This window comes from Diachasma alloeum, unplaced genomic scaffold, assembly GCF_001412515.2.
Source record: "Diachasma alloeum isolate Michigan unplaced genomic scaffold, Dall2.0 Dall_scaffold_00180, whole genome shotgun sequence".
In the NCBI taxonomy this organism is placed as follows: Eukaryota; Metazoa; Arthropoda; class Insecta; order Hymenoptera; family Braconidae; genus Diachasma; species Diachasma alloeum.
In genome coordinates this window covers 938556-955963 of record NW_021680346.1, presented here as the reverse complement: position 1 = coordinate 955963, position 17408 = coordinate 938556, and the positions used below count along the sequence as shown (strand labels likewise).

Below are 17408 nucleotides of genomic sequence, written 5' to 3'. Positions count from 1 at the left end.
AAGTTTCAAAATCTACAAAAACACTATCTTCCGACTTTTTAATCATTCATCATTTTAAAAAATCATTTAAAATTTTTTGATTTTGTGAAATCGATCTCGATGTCATCGCCCCCGCCCCTCCCCCATTCATTGACATCCCCTCCCCCCCAGAAATTCGAGCGAACGGGGAGATGTCTTTCACCTGTGCGCAAGAAGAAGAGAATTGGTTACAAAAAAAGACGAAGATTTTTTTAAAATTCATTAAGAGAAGCGCGAGGGGGGAGAGTTCTAGGGCCCGCACACATACATTTGTTAATAATTTCTGGGGAAATTTCACGCCACCTCTGACAGTACGTAAGAAGTACAGGCGAAAAATAAAATTGTCTCATGTGCGATGCTCTATTTTTAATTTACGATAAATCGAGATCAGCTGAGTGAAATTCAAAAAATTCCGCGTCATTTTCAAGATTTTTTTGAGAACTTCAAAATGAGCGCAGATTCATCCAAATCGCATCATTGGTTCCCCATGAATGTTAGAACTGAAAAAAAGTTTCAAAATCTACAAAAACACTATCTTCCGACTTTTTAATCATTCATCATTTTAAAAAATCATTAAAAAATTTTTGATTTTGTGAAATCGATCCCGATCTCATCGCCCCCGCCCCTCCCCCATTCATTGACATCCCCTCCCCCCCCAGAAATTCGAGCGAACGGGGAGATGTCTTTCACCTGTGCGCAAGAAGAAGAGAATTGGTTACAAAAAAAGACGAAGATTTTTTTTTAATTCATTAAGAGAAGCGCGAGGGGGGAGAGTTCTAGGGCCCACACACATACATTTGTTAATGGTTTCTGGGGGGATTTAACCCCACCTCTGACAACACATAAGAAGCACAGACGTACAGTGGTTCGGAACGGGGCAAATCCAAGTGGCGTCAGTAGGTCACTGGGACGCGGCTCGGAGCCGCAACGAGGCCCACTCGCACGTTCAGTCAGTCCCCGCCGGCCAGGACAGCCACTCCGGGCCACGGAAGTCACGCACCCCCTACTACACACGTCGCGGGTAACGATTTGGGCCCGCGAGAGGCCCAAACATTTTTTTTTCGCCAAAAAAGTGTCGACAGTTGGAATCGAAAGAGAAGAAAAACGCAAACAGTTCCGGAGAAATTGATAAAAAATAGAGACGCACACCCGGATATCCGGGTCGAGGAATTGTGATTTTTTTTTCTAAACCGTTTTGTGAGAACCTACGAGTGCTCAAGTGAGGTATCTTTTGTTCTCTTTTTCTTTATTTTGGATAGAGTGAAGTGATTAAAATTTTTTGCCGGTGAAATTATGGCTTTTTGTAGTCTTTGGGAATTGTCACGCTCGTTGGAGATGAATGAAAGTACGCGATGCCAATGAATTGAAACGGAATATTTCTTTTGTTGTCAATGGCCTGTTGGAGTTCAATTTAATTTGTTGTCTCAATGTCGCGGAACGAGTGATTAACTGGTGGAAAAAATCAACTCGTCTTGAGGGAATTGGTTTAATGGTTTTTTATTCGCTATTCTTGAGGTAATTTTGACGTTTTTTTATTGCAGAATACACACACTCAACCACGATGGAAAGAACGCGGAGGAGTTTACGGAGAGCCATTTTCAGTTTTCTAGTGCCGTTCTTGCTGGCATGTGTGAGTAAATATTTTTTTAGTGGATTTCGTGGAAAAGATGCGAAAATCTTCGTGTTTTTTTTTTAAATTCACGGTTTCGTTCAGAAAACACGCGAGAGTTTGCGAAAAGCCATTTTCAATTTTCTATCGCCGTTCTTGCTGGCATGTGCGAGTAAACAATTTTTTTAGTGATTTTCGCGGAAAAATCGCGAAAAATTCGCATTTTTTTTATTTCGCGGTTTCGTTTGGAGAACGCGGACGAGTTTACGGAGAACTGTTTACATTTTTCTATTGTCGTTCATGTTGGCGTGTGTGAGTAAAATATTTTTTTTTGTCAATTTCGCAGAAAAATCGCGAAAAATTCGCGTTTTTTTTATTTCACGGTTTCGTTTGGAGAACGCGGACGAGTTTACGGAGAACTATTTACCTTTTTCTATTGCCGTTCATGTTGGCGTGTGTGAGTAAAATATTTTTTTTTGTGAATTTCGCAGAAAAATCGCGAAAAATTCGCATTTTTTTATTTTGCGGTTTCGTTTGGAGAACGCGGATGAGTTTACGGAGAACTATTTACATTTCTCTATTACCGTTCATATTGGCGTGTGTGAGTAAAATATTTTTGTTGTGAATTTCGCAGAAAAATCGCGAAAAATTCGCGTTTTTTTTATTTCGCGATTTCGTTTGGAGAACGCGGACGAGTTTACGGAGAACTATTTACATTTTTCTATTGTCGTTCATGTTGGCGTGTGTGAGTAAAATATTTTTTTTGTCAATTTCGCAGAAAAATCGCGAAAAATTCGCTTTTTTTTTATTTCACGGTTTCGTTTGGAGAACGCGGATGAGTTTACGGAGAACTATTTACATTTTTTTATTGCCGTTCATGTTCGCGTGTGTGAGTAAAATATTTTTTTAGTGAATTTCGCGAAAATCGCGATTAATTTCACGGTTTTGTTCTCATGATTGGAGTGACCGGAAACGCGATTATGGGGGTTCCGCATCCGCCGAATGCACCCCGTGTCCTCGATTATCCGGGGATCGAGACAACAGGTGCACGTGCGCTGAAAAAAATATGGCGATTTTCCGACAAATCGCGAAACGTTTGCGGTTGGGGTTCGAGAGTGGTTAATGACGCTACGTGTTGTTAAGGAGCTCATTAATGACTGGCTCGAGGTGTTACGGGCAGGCAGGTTTTTTAAATGAATCTCTAATGAATCTCCGTTATTCATTAGGGGCTCTAATTCAGCGATCGGTCAGTCGGAGAGATTTACGGAGCGTGATTTTTTTAGTTGGGGATAAACTGTAAATAAGTATTGTTATAATGCATTAAAAGTAAAAATTATCGGTGGGAAGCGCGAGAAAATTTCGGGAGGTCGTCGCGTTTCGAGAAATTGATGAAAATTATTGGTGAATGTCGAGGGGGGTAAATGGTTCGGTTTTAATTTGGTGTTGGTTGACATTGGCTGAGTGAAATTGACATAATTTTGCGTAGTTTTGGAGGATTTTTGACAGTTTTAAAATGGTCTCATTTTAATCCAAATCGCAAATTACAAACAAAATTTGATTTTTTAAGTTTGAAATTGTCATTTCACTGGTGTTTTATTCAATCGCAAAATAAAATTGAGCGATGGATATTGAAGGATATAACCATTGTCGATACTATTGGAAAATCATAACATTTAAATCTTGAATAATTTGTGATTAAAACAAAAAAATTTCAATTCATTTTTTAGAGCTTTGGGATGAGATAAAAGAGAAAAATTGTTCTCTAAATACTGAAGATAAAGAATTACATTTTGTTATTTTAAAATTCGATTTAAAAAATTGATTATAAAAAACAAATTATCTCAATATGAAGATTGACAGAAAAATGTAAAAAAATTCGTCAATAATTTATTCGATCTATTGAACAATTATGATTGCCCAAGCACTTAATTAATATGGGGCAAAATGGGTCATTATGGATAGTCAAAGATATAAAAAAATAATTCTCTGATTCTTTTCAATTGAAAAATTATTGGATTGTAATTTAAATAACGTCAATACTCAATAGGTAAAAAAGTCAAAATTGCAAGGAATTAACTTCGTTTACAAATATTCAGTGAAAGCAGACACAAAATGCAAAACTCCATTCTCTTATTCCACGAAAAATCCCCCCTCCCCTTTCCCAATCTCGCAAACAATTGAGCCGACGCGATGAAAAATTTGTTAATTGAGAGAAGTTGAAGAAAAAAAAATATGATATGCGACGTGCGTCTGGCAGGTAGAAAGAAGGAAAGACTGGTGGGTAGCCGCCGAACCGATGATAGTAGGTCACTGCGCCGGACGCGCGTTGCCCTCCTCGTGCGTTTGAGAGAGTTGGCCAGATACAGCTGCCGTATTACACCCAACATGTACAGCCACGATTGGCTCGTATGTACCATTCGTGGATATGGAGTATTGGATCGATATAAAGTGTCACTGGAGTGAACTGCGTTAACTGTTGGGAATATCGGCAACACGGACACGCCTTTGAATCGTTACACCGACATTGGGATCAACTTCTTTCTTTCAAGTTCCAGCTTTCTTTCCTGGTAAATGTCTCTCGGGTTGGCCCCGTATCGGACCAGCGTGTGTTCCCGGTTTTTTATATTTTTTGTTTTTATGCACTGTGGGGTAGGGACTGCTCGGGTGCAGATCGTTTATTTACAAACATTTACGAGGAGACATTCACGATTTTTCTGGCGATAAAGTCTTTGGGACAAAATGAGAATTCAAACGGAAATTTAACGTGTACTTTTTATTTCTCATTTTTGGACGAAATAGTACGAATTATTCGGTGTGATTCAAGTACTTATAATAATATTAAACGGTTAAAAGACAATAAAGACAAAGTTTTCTCCCAATTCTCAAGTTCGTCTGGCATTCATGAATATTTCATCGACGATGAACGAAAGTTAATGAATAAATTCCATTAATTACGCGGATAATCCCGGGTTTCTAAATTTTATCGATCATTAACAGTCGATTTGATATTGTAAGTAGGGTCGTTAAGGAGATAGAGGAATTTATTCGAAATTTGGAAGGTGACAACTTAATTTAGTTCAGTAGGTCTCCAGTTTCATCCAACGAAATTTATTTCTGAAAACTTTCGGGAGCTGAACGGGTTATTTTTTTATTGTCGCAAGTAAAATAGTTTGAGATTGCTCGCAAACGATAAAATGTGTCTTTCGTTTCATTTAATTAATAATACATTTTTAATAATAAATTAATAATCCTTTCCTCGAAATTCCAATTATGAAAACACAAATGAATGGATTTTCCAGAGAAAAAAGAATTTCTGAGATTTTTTGGGACCAAAACAACTCATTTATTTATTCTCACAATTAAAATATTTTGAGACTGCTGTCAGACGAAAAAATATATTTTTCATTTCCGTCAACTGCACATCATTTTTTTCTAGTAGATCATCAGGGGTGTTTTGAGATTTCAGTAACAGCTGTATAAATTCTGACCTTCGAATTGTTGAAAATTTCAAGGCTAAAATTTCCAACAGTGATCATTAATCCTCCCCTTAAAATGCCAATTATAAAAATCCAAATGAATGAATTTTGAGAAAAAACGATTCCTCTATTCCTCGGAGATGATTTTCCGCGCGGCTTTTCTCGCACAACAAAGGGGGGATTCTGAAGGCTATATAATAGATGCGAGGGCGTGCGGTGAGGAATGATGGAGTTGGAAATGTCGACAGGTGGATGACTGATCCTAATGCGCTCCAACTTTCCTTCCCATCTTTGGGGAAAAATTGGTCGGCGGCTTCTCTACAGTTCATCAAAGTCACACCACAACCGCAAACAAAGACTAATTCGTGGGGTCACCGGGTCCTAATGGTGGAATTAATCTCAGTTGGGGAATTTTAATATGTTTTCGGTGGAGTCTGGGGGGCATGTGCGTCGCAAGATATTTGGTAAAGAGGGATTAATAATTTTTCGAGGAGGAGGATTGAATGAGGCTCGTTAAATTAATAGTTGGAGCTTAGTCACTTTCTTGCTATTAGCGATGGCGCCCCTAATATCCACAATCTTGCGGTTGCAACCACAGGCGGCTCGTTTACTGGGGGCTTTTCAACGGCTCCGACACGCCCGTCAATCCTATATTTTACTTCTATTAATTCGATATTTCAATATCGGACGCGAATACTGGCATTAGGAGTGTTCGAGGCTGCAAAGAGAACGCTTTATGGGATTGGGAAATTATGCGATTTGCGGTTTAAACGGTTTTGGTGCTGCTTTTCGAGCCAAAAAAACAAAACAAAATTTTTTAATTAAAAACAAATTTAATAATTTCCAATTTTTTAGAATTTTTTTTGTTAATTCTTTTGAACATTTGTGGTTAAACCACTGGATTTTTAGAATTTTTTTATGTCAAAATTGATAACTGTTTGGGATTGTCATTTTTTAAATAAATAATTTATAGATAATGTTTAATTTAAAAAAAATCAGATTTCAATAATTTTAATAATACTTGCTATTCATGATTTTTTTAAAGTTTGCACACAGATTTTCTTTGTAGAACTAAAAAATTAATTGATGATTCTCAGTAAGTATTTGATGCTCTTGATAAACAAAAAATACATTTTGTGACAAAAATTTCTACAATTTATCATTTACAATTAAACAATTCTATTCTTAGTAAATTTCAAGGATAAAATTCCCAATTTTTAAAGATTTTTCTCTTTCCATAAATAATTTATAAACAATAACCCATTTAATTTACTGCAGAACCAAAAAAATTACTCAATGATCTTCATTAATTCTTCAATAATGTTAATGAATAAAGAAATTGTATAAAAAATTTCGACAATGCTGAAATCGCCACGCCATCCTCATTGTTACACACAAAACCAAAGAATAAAAAAATGTGAAACGCATGTCAATGAACCGGAAGCGTCTGTCCCGTAATATCACTCGGATCAAAAGACGACAAATGTGCGTTGAGAAGCGGCGCGCACTCTTTTTCCTAATATGTGGCTCGTCTAGCTGTTCTTGTCCCAATACCAGAGATACACTTCTCCCGTATCTCATTGGGAGCACACTCGTACGCTTTTCAATTAAAATTCAATTTGCACGGGCTCTCCTAATCACAATGCCCGGATCAGCCCCATTCTCACGTTTTTCTTCCTCTTTTCCGTTTTTACTCTATCCACATTATTTTTCCTGAAGTGACTGATCAAATTTTAGAAATTCAACCGCGAGAGTCGGAATTTCCCACATTTCGCGTTAAAAAAATTGGCCATTTCTTCCGCCTCGATAAATAAGACATCTCGCGTTAATACTTTATTGGATTCGAATAAATTCATGTAAAATCGCCCCTTTAGCGCTGAATTATTCATGAAATTCCGCTGCGAATGTTGTAAAAACACAACAATGTCAGTAAAGAAAATTTTATTCCCCTTTAATTACCGCATGAAATTTTATCCCTCCACAACTTATGTCTTCATACTCGGCAGCTTTTATAATCTCGACAAACACAATTGCCGCCAGTGAGAATTCATATTAGCATTTACGATAACAAATGACCTCGTTCGAGAAGACAAATTTACGTACAGCAGTTCCAAGACTCCCGATTCGCGATGCATCACTCGCAAATAAAACCCAGCGTTCTTTCGTTTTATGATTGCATTATCTCGGGAAAGGCCGGATACTCGAGAATTTCGCTTTCTAAACGTGAAACGCCTCGACTACGATCAACTGTCCTTACCGAACTTCTCATTGTTTTCTTATCTCAATCGCTCTGCTCTCTCGCGCTCCACGCGATCCTCCCTTTCCCTTTCAATTTTCCAAATTCTCTGATAAGGGAGAAAGAGGACGAAAAAAATCCCATTGTTCAGGAGTTTTTTCAACTCGTTCTAATTAGATAGTGAAAGTCATTCGATGATAATTATCTGCTGTCAATGCATGCAGGAAATTCGTCTCAGTCTTTTGTTCCTACATCATTCCTTTGGAGAGGAGCAGGAAACAAAGACTGAAACAATCGAAACAGTCCTAGAAATTCCGGTAGAAGAGGCAAGGTCATAATAAAAACCATTAGACGATAACAATACTCAATTTATCGTCGTCAAAATATATCGTCTCGTTGCAATAAAACGAAAATTTCAGATAGCAAATTCAATTAAAAATTAAATGAGCTACAGTCGAGATCTCCCTTTTCACGTGTGAAAGAATTTCATAACAAAATCTAGGGAATTCTCTAGACAATTCTATTAAATATTCAATAGAAAATAATCTATAGAAAAAGTCAATAGACTTCAATTTTTCTCTGTAACTTATTCTACTGAGATATTCTCAAATTTCTCAGTTTTTTCGTTTTATTTTCTTTACAAAAAGATAAAAAATAGAGTAAAAAAAATTAGAAAATTGGAGCTGAGGAAATTTTACAGAAAATATTTCAATCTAATCCTATCGACTTTTTCTACAGAATATTTTCTATTGAACACTTGAATAGAATTGTCTAGCGAATTCGCTAGGTTTTTCCATCAAATTTTTTCGTGCGCGTTATCAGGAAATATTTTTGTTTAGTGGATCTTTACCTTTTAAACGCTAGGCGCATCTGAAATCCAAAATTTTGTTGAATTCAAAATTTTAAATAAAACTGTCAACTCTTTGATATCCCCTTTTTAGTGACTTATTTCACCAATTTGTTATTGTGACTTAACAATCTCCGCAATTCATGTTCATCTTATAAAAATCTTCGCGTTATCGCCTACGACTCGCGTCCCTTCAAACCGATCGATTCCTATCCACCAATTTTCCAACATTCCACCAAGCAAAAGGAGGACTCCGTTCTGAATCTCAATAAACAGCTGCCACGACCTGTCGTCCCGTAGAGAGTAACCCAGAATGCCCACGGTTAGCCGAGGGCGACTGAGACAAACTTCTCTCGCGAGTGTATACGCTGGTCAATCTTGTCAAGGTAAAAAGCCCGAGACGAAAAGGAAAAATTGAGAAATAACGATTTTCCCTCCACCGACGGACTATTCCAGATTGATTGAAAGATGCTGCATTAATCCCGCAACAGAATGTTAATGTCCCCTTCGATCGGTACTATTGACACAATTCCCCACATATCGATGTCTCAATCGTGGTCGGAATTCCGGATATTGTCTGGCCGAAAATAACTGGCCTTCATTTCTTATTCTGGGTGTGTCTCACGAGTTAGATAAAACTGGAAAAAATTCACCTAGTTGGGCCCCAGCGGTTTGCGTGGGCATATGGGCCCATCTTTCCGTTATAAACTGTCCCAAGGATTACGAAATTTGACGGGTGTCTACATTGTTTCCAGCATTTCACAAGAATAAAGTGAAATGTTCCTTTGGCATTCTCGGCATGCTTCTGAATCATCATGCATGAGCCACATTTGACCCCTGCTGATGTCTCGCGTCTTCTTTTTTTAATAAAACTAGGGTTAGGGAATCCCATGGAATGTAGGAGTCTGAAGTTAAGCTGTCATCATCACAGATGACTAATATTTATTACTTGTTCATATTGTTTTTAAGAGTGATTAATTTTTGGAAATAATGAAAGTTCTAATAGGATGCGGAGAAGGAATCGAAAGGTTATATATTGTTTTTACATTTTATCATAGGTAAAATATATACCGATGAAGTATCACTGTATTGAATTTTATTTTGTTGATTAGTCATGGAACCTCATGTTGTTGTTGGGGTTTTTCGAATTTTAGTCAATGATAATGTACTAGATTTGTCAAGAGCCCATGGAAGCCGCAACTGTCAGCGAAACGTCGCGATTTGCGAGCAAAATAATATCGTTTAAACTCTTCCAACATCCCTTTGTGTATCCTACCATTGTCATCCATGGAAATGAATAAGATCGTAACTTGTACTCAAGCTGTTTCCTCCTTCCAGAGTGTAAAATGCGAGGCGCCATTGGTGGACAGTAGCGCCCTGCCACTTGAGCACAGATCAGTGTACGGCCCCCCGGCTCAATACGGTCCCCCCGGTCACGGGGCCGAGGAGAATTGGCCCCTGGCCTCCCCCGACACCCCCCAAATCAAGCACCTCCAAGTCCAATGTGAGAAGACTCACATGCGAGTGAACATTGAGTTCGACCGTCCCTTCTACGGTATGATCTTCAGCAAGGGCTTCTACTCGGATCCCCACTGCGTCCACCTGAAGCCCGGAACTGGACACTTGAGTGCAACCTTCGAGATCTTCCTGAACTCCTGCGGTATGAGCAGCTCAGCCAATCACAATGTCGCAGCGTACGGCGCACCGACGCCGTCAGGAAGCTACGTCGAGAACACGATCATCATTCAGTATGATCCCTACGTCCAGGAAGTCTGGGATCAGGCCAGGAAACTCCGCTGCACTTGGTACGACTTCTACGAGAAGGCTGTGACGTTCAGGCCATTCCAAGTTGACATGCTTCACGCCGTCACAGCGAACTTCCTAGGCGACAATCTCCAGTGCTGGATGCAGATTCAAGTTGGAAAGGGTCCTTGGGCCTCCGAGGTCTCCGGCATCGTCAAGATCGGTCAGACAATGACCATGGTCCTGGCTATCAAAGACGACGAGAACAAATTCGACATGTTGGTGAGGAATTGCGTCGCTCATGATGGCAAGAGGGCGCCCATTCAGCTCGTCGATCAGTACGGCTGTGTCGTCAGGCCCAAGATCATGTCGAGGTATGTGCCCACCACAGATTCCCCTACGATTTGTGTCTCAGCTGAGTCATTCCTGATCATTTCCCCAACTTTCAGATTCCAGAAGATCAAGAATTTCGGCCCAAGCGCGTCGGTCGTCAGCTTCGCATACTTCCAGGCGTTCAAATTTCCAGACAGTATGAACGTTCACTTCCAGTGTGTCATCCAGGTCTGCAGGTACAACTGTCCTGAACCAAAGTGTGGACATCCAGGGCTCGAGTACGCGGGTGGAGCTGCAGGAATCTCGTCGGAGTACGGATCTCCAGTGCATCAGAGTCTTGGCTCGGAGTACGGTGCGCCGCCAGTGCCTGAATATGGAGTCCCACCTGCATACCCTGACCCCCGTCATCCCAGCGGACCCGCTGGTGCATACAGGTGAGCTCCAGCACCAATTCCGTAGAAACTTGAATTCAATCGACCGATTAATCATGCTTGTCGTCCTTGCAGCGAACCAAATCCCGACATAGTGCCAGCACCGCAAGCTCAAACGTCCTCGTCGTCGCCGAGCTCAACCACAGGGGACTCCCCAGCCAGCAGCTCTCCCCAAAGTCCTCAGGACAGCATTCACCTGCCGCCACCACCACTTCCTGGTCACCCTGCGGGAGCTTACCAAACGGTCAAGCGGAAGGGAACAGTCGGGCCTGATGAACTTGAGGGCAATCTGGCGACACTTGGGGGACGACCGAGGTCGGTTGAAGGCATGCCAGCTGAGTTGAGAGGCGCCAGGAGGCGAAGGCATGTGGACATCATCGAGATCGATCCCGTAAGTGGTCCAAATATTAATGATTCAATGATATCGATGATAAAGTAGTCACAAGAATTTTAATTTCTGTTTTAACTGATGAGGCATAAAGTTGTGGACCAAATTCCATGTGGTAATTGTGGTAAAGTTCATGTTGGTTAAACAATTTAATATTTTGGAGACAAAGAAGAACGCGAAAGGAATTGGCCAATCGTACGCACTATTGATCCCATTCTATCTTAGACATTTTGGGAATGTTTTTCATGGAAAAAGATCGTCACCACACGGTGGATGTATTAAGGATTGTGCGAAATCCTGGGAAATCATATGATCAATTAATTAAGTTTCATTAGACAGCAGTGACTCTTGCAGTCAAGGCCCTTGACAGATTAGAACTGAGAACTAACAATCTCATCAATCTCACGATTTTACTCTCCTCCGCAGAGTCTTTTCCACGAGATGACGGTGGTGTCGTCCCACGTGTACAAACGAGCAGCCCAGGAGATGACGGACGTGAACACGTCTCGAATAATTCAGGTAGTAGCTCCAGGAGACGTCAACTTCGCGCTGGGTGCGGCGAGCACGAGCAACGACACAACAGTTGTGATTTCGAACTCCTCGACCGATCCCGAGACGATCTGCATGTCGTTGCCAGGTTTCGTCGGTGGACTAGTGATGCTTCTGCTCGTCATCATCGTCGCCTCCCTCGTCGCAGCCTTCCTCTTCGTCCGGGTGCGAGCGGTCGACCGTAAAAATGCCACCGCCAGCAGTCCCTACGCACACGCCATCTATCCCCCAGACGCCTGCAACATTCCAAACACTGAATTCGTCAAAGTCGCCAATTGCTCATCATAATGTCGGATTAACGAAGAGAAACTCAGAGAGAGATGACGGAGGACGATTTACGACTGAGAACAAATCGTCCTGCGCGTCTTTCTCAAGATCATTGACACATACTTCATTGAAATCATTTAATTTCCATCTTGCGATTCAATTTGCCCTTTCAGAATTCTTCATGTAAATAAGATCTCGAGATTTGATGAAGAGTCTCGTAGAAACTCAAGCGAGAAGCGAAAGGAAATATTCAAAAATATTAAGATCATTTTCGAATGCGCTCTGCTCATCGACGAAGCACTCGTGACTTGACATGACTATCATCATGATTCAGTGGGTTTAGTTGATCGGCTGTTTTGTCATTGTGTCCGGCGTCTCGTCGATGAGCATCAGGCGTCGCTATCCTGGTGGAGTCAGTGTAAATAATTAGCAGGGCAGCTCAGCAGAACTCCACCAGGATGCCCAACGGGGCTACCCTGCCACCTGATTTTTACTTCAAAAATTATCATTACTCTAAATCATTTTGTCTCTTATTTATGTACTCACGTGAATACTATTCTATCGATTCTTCATACCTCATTCTACATCCTCGGTCTAGGGTACTTTGGCTTACTTCGAGGTTTCATTCAATTTTAATTTATTTATTTTTTTTGTGATTACGAATTGAAGGTCTACCTCGATGACGACCCAAAATACATTTTCAATTCTGTTTTTTTGGTCATTTTGAAGTGTCAACTTCAGCTGTATTCCTCGGTACTAATGCAATCGAGTCGCGGTATTTGGCAGCGAATACGAGACGAGATTGATGATAACTTAACTTATTTTTTTCTCTCTGTCACCATTCAGTTTCATTTCTACTTCTTCTCTTCAACACTTGTTGGTTTAAGTCATTACGACGATGCATATTCCCGGCGTGCTGGGAATACGGTTAATGTACGTGTCTTGAGTGCACGAAAATTTGATGAGCGCGCTGTAGGCGACTGTCGAAATGCAAAAAAATGGTACAGTAAGGTGGTCCGGAGGAGAAACACGGATTGAACGTGTTACTATGATTATTTTGATAATTAATATGAATATATTATAATTTTTATTTATGTGAGTGTTTGAGTTTTCATTTAATCCCGATCCTTTTGGCGAGTGGGTTTGGGGGTTTCGAGGAGGCGACGGCGTTTTCCCCCCATTTTTCTGATACTCCAGTATTCTTGGAGGATTTGTAGGAAACGAACGGATGACTTACTTCGAGGTTTCATTCAATTTTAATTTTTTTTTTTTTTTTTGTGATTACGAATTGAAGGTCTACCTCGATGACGACCCAAAATACATTTTCAATTCTGTTTTTTTGGTCATTTTGAAGTGTCAACTTCAGCTGTATTCCTCGGTACTAATGCAATCGAGTCGCGGTATTTGGCAGCGAATACGAGACGAGATTGATGATAACTTAACTTATTTTTTTCTCTCTGTCACCATTCAGTTTCATTTCTACTTCTTCTCTTCAACACTTGTTGGTTTAAGTCATTACGACGATGCATATTCCCGGCGTGCTGGGAATACGGTTAATGTACGTGTCTTCAGTTCACGAAAATTTGATGAGCGCGCTGTAGGCGACTGTCGAAATGCAAAAAAATGGTACAGTAAGGTGGTCCGGAGGAGAAACACGGATTGAACGTGTTACTATGATTATTTTGATAATTAATATGAATATATTATAATTTTTATTTATGTGAGTGTTTGAGTTTTCATTTAATCCCGATCCTTTTGGCGAGTGGGTTTGGGGTTTTCGAGGAGGCGACGGCGTTTTCCCGCCATTTCTCTGATGCTCCGGTATTCTTGGAGGATTTGTAGGAGACTGGCGGACGGCTCGCAGGAGTTCCACGCGTCATGGACGCGGGATTTTAAGTGGAGGTGAGGATCGCTCGATGTGTCTTTCAGGGATGAGGAGATGGGGTTCTTGTAGTTTACGTTGAATCCCAGATGGAACCTGAGAATGAGAATTTAAAGACATTCTTGATGTTCTTTTTCAAACGTTTCCCTTTAATATTTTACCGGACAGTTCTTCGACCGCAGAAAAACCGTAAATTGATATTCCTCCGATCCAAAATCCTCAGGCTCATGAATTCATTCAATCTTAGGCAAATCGTCTTCACAGCGGTCAATGACTCTATCCCTCCGCTCTCTCTAAGAGACTTATCATCATTATCGGAGCATTTATTATCAGAGCGTTCACCATTCCCCTCAGCAACTCTATGTTTACACATGTAAAAGGCAGATAGGATGAGATAAATTCGTGTCACAATCTTTTCCTCGATTGGGTGTAGAGTAAACGTAATAATTTTAACTAGAATTACAATAAAACTTCAAGAGAATTCTTACAGAGTTCCAATAGAAATTCAATACAATTCCTCACAGAATTTGGATTTTAAAAAAATCCTCAGGAAGCGATAGGTTTTTCTATTAAATTTTTTAGGACGAGTGCCATGGGGTTTTTTACTCGTGTGCAGTTGGCGTCCGTGCGAAGTCGCGGGCCCGCCAACCACCCGAGTAGAAAAACCCCACGCCACTAGTCATGCGCGATGTGTTTGTCTAGGGATTTTCACTTTTACAAGTTTAAGGGCCAGTGCCAATCCTCGGACGACAGAACAAACTTTTTTTCTCTTATTGTCAGCGATATGATAATCGTATTTTGAATGATTGGAGACAACCTTTTTTGCGGCTGCCCACTCGTCTCCAGGATCTTGAGTAGTCTCGCCGGAGCAGCCTCCTGGATAGAGAAATAACGAGTGCACAAATAATGAGTCATAAATCTTGAGTGATAAAGAAAAAGTGTGACAAGATAACTTGCGCTGAAGGCTATAAAACCAGTGTTTTCATAGCTGCACGATTACCGGTCTACTTGTCCTCACCGTGTAAGTGGAGCCCATTATGGGAGCATTCTTGCGACGATTCCAGGCCCATACCAGGGGCAACAATGCGCCTGGATTGTCCATATAAATACCGCCGATTTGATTGTAGGATAAACTGATGGTGATTTTAACCAAAAGTTTATTGACTTTCGCGGCAACAAAGTTTATGGACTTTCACAAGGATTTATTTTTCACTAACCGCATTTCTCCGTCTTCACTCAACACCAGGCCATTCCCTAGGGTATCGAAATGCCCGATCATGTGGGGGTCCTCGGGGACCCCGGGACTGTCTCAGCCACCGGGACTGAAAATAGTGTAGAGATCATCTAAAAAATTAATTGTAGGAATGATTTTTAAATCAATTGGAGGAGGTACAATTTTTTTACAATTTCTGTCCTCTGGCTTCTCGATTTTTATCGCGATATTTCCGTTGGGGTAATATACTTTCCCCCCGCGGTCTTCGTTGAGGAAGAATAGCCCGCCGTCCGGGTAAAAAAGCCGCGGAAAGCCTTTGTGCCATCTGAGGTGGGGCTTCGAAATTTCAGTTTCGTACAGGATGATTTTTATTGTCGATCTCGCCTTCGGTTTCTTCGTCCAACCTAATTGCACGTATTCTTCATTTGAAAGTTTGTACTCAATTGTATTAAGAGCTGTAGATGGTGAGCGGAAGTCCTTGATTGGTGGTTTTGTTTTTGGGAATTTTTCGAATGTTTTTTCGTTGGACGCGGCCATTATTTTTCGTCGGCATCGAAGTGAGGAGAAATATTACTGAACTTTAACCCCATTCTTCATCGATTTTTATTGATATGTCAAACGCCATCTGTGACAATGCCTCCGAAAGAATGTATAATTCAAATTTTTTAGCACTCGAATTTTTTTATTGGTCACCATATGAGAAGAGCCCTGCTGCGCGCCGTTTTTCTTTAATTACAATTGACCGGATAACCAGAGAAATAAAAAAAATTGACTTTTTCAATTGAAGTGTGTAAAAAATTATAGTAGTGTTTAGAACAACATGTTTCCCAGAATTCCTCAAGAAAGCAAACTATTTCGGACAGACGAATTATTTTTTCTCATGTTAAAGGAAATTCCCCAGGACGTAACGTTGCGCGCAACGCAACGCGAGAAAAACGCTAAACGCGCCCGGGCAGTGTAGAGTGAATTCGGCAGCGCTAAAGCCTAAATGACACGGCGGTGCCTCCCACGCTCTGTCTCATGCGCTCTTGCACTCTGGCACTCTCCCGCACTTTCTCGCAACTTGTCGCGCCCTCTCGCACTGTTTCGCACACTCGTGCACTCCCGCCCGCTCTCGCGCTTTCTCACCTAAGCTGGTTATTCAGAGATGAAATACCAACAGAATAAATATTCCAGCCGACAGTATGAACATTTAAATTAACATTTAAATAACAATGAAGTAAACTCCAAATTTTCACTATTTTTCAAAGTTTCAAGAGTGGCGCATCCACTCCTCATCAGGGCAATTTATCAATTAGTCTTAGTTTTCGATACTAAATATTCGTCTTGTTGTTAAGAATGTCCAAATATCTTTTACAGTTTGGTACAGATCGCACTATAGATTCAACCATTTTCAATTATCAAATTTGTCAATTAAATTGCGTGAGAAAAATTTGAAAAAAATCATGAATATTCAGCATCATTCAAATTACATTTTGCACAGAATTATAACTTTTTTAAACATTCGTTGTTTATAAATAAACAATTGAAATTGTTTAATCTTTCGGAAACCTTATTTTTTAGGCATGAAATCGATTTCTGGTAAAATGCTGAATATGAATAAATTTGTTACGATTCCGAACAAATGATTTTTATGGTGGAAAATTGATTGTTTATAAATTATTTATAGAAAATGCTCGTAACTTCCAAAAAATGCAATTTTTTAATTATTTCATTAATCTTCCTCTAAAAGTAAACTTTCTAATTCTTTTTTCAGATTTTTAAAATGTTTTTTAACGGTAAAATATCGATATTCAAATTCAGACCTGCAAAGTTTAAATAATAAAATTATTGTAAAATGTCCGGAAACTTGGGGTCAAATGGGGCTCAAATGAAATCTCTGATGGTCGACTAGAACAGTAGAAAAGTATTTCACTGGAGAAAAAATCGCCAAAGTACTTGGATATCCTTAAGGATTGACGCAAGCATCTTTTTTACAAGAGTAAATTTTTTTATGGTCAAATGCCATGAAACTTTGGCAAAACGTTATTTGAACTATTATAAAATGATCGATCTATCGCTCAGCTCTTCGTCATATTGTCAATATCGATTTTTTTGTTTTTTTATGTTTTAGTTGATATCGATTTTTTTGTTTTTTTATGTTTTAGTTGATATCGACAATATGACAAAGAGCTAAGGGATAGATCGATCATCTTATAATGGTTCAAATAACGTTTTGGTAAGTTTCATGGCATTTGACCGTAAAAAAATTTACTCTTCTGAAAAACTCCCGCCAAAATTGCTTACGTCAATTAACTATCGTGATGGTCGTGATTCGTTTATATTGGGGAGCCTTCCAGTATTCTAAATTTTCTGAAGCCCCCCGCCATCTACCGAAAACTACGAGAACCCAATCCTCCTCTCGATGGCAGCACTA

The 17408-nt window shown here is 39.9% G+C and overlaps 1 protein-coding gene and 1 pseudogene across 1 annotated transcript; one reads left to right on the top strand and one right to left on the bottom strand.

Moving 5' to 3' along the window:
* The first annotated feature begins 1579 nt into the window (after positions 1 to 1579).
* LOC107044253 lies at positions 1580 to 12908 on the top strand. Its single transcript, XM_015266059.1, has 5 exons — positions 1580 to 1648; positions 9525 to 10303; positions 10379 to 10696; positions 10769 to 11084; positions 11508 to 12908. Exons 1-5 carry the CDS (start codon positions 1580 to 1582, stop codon positions 11916 to 11918), a joined length of 1893 nt encoding a protein of 630 aa, XP_015121545.1. The 3' UTR covers positions 11919 to 12908.
* A 729-nt stretch (positions 12909 to 13637) lies between these two features.
* On the bottom strand, positions 13638 to 16270 carry LOC114841547 (annotated as a pseudogene).
* Between the last annotated feature and the right edge of the window lie 1138 nt (positions 16271 to 17408).

Excerpts from the sequence above, each read along its gene's own strand:
- LOC107044253 (XM_015266059.1), top strand. The coding sequence starts at position 1,580 with ATGGAAAGAACGCGGAGGAGTTTACGGAGAGCCATTTTCAGTTTTCTA. Across the intron at positions 10,304-10,378 it reads AGGCCCAAGATCATGTCGAG|ATTCCAGAAGATCAAGAATT; the intron begins GTATGTGCCCAC and ends CCCAACTTTCAG. Across the intron at positions 10,697-10,768 it reads GGACCCGCTGGTGCATACAG|CGAACCAAATCCCGACATAG; the intron begins GTGAGCTCCAGC and ends TCGTCCTTGCAG.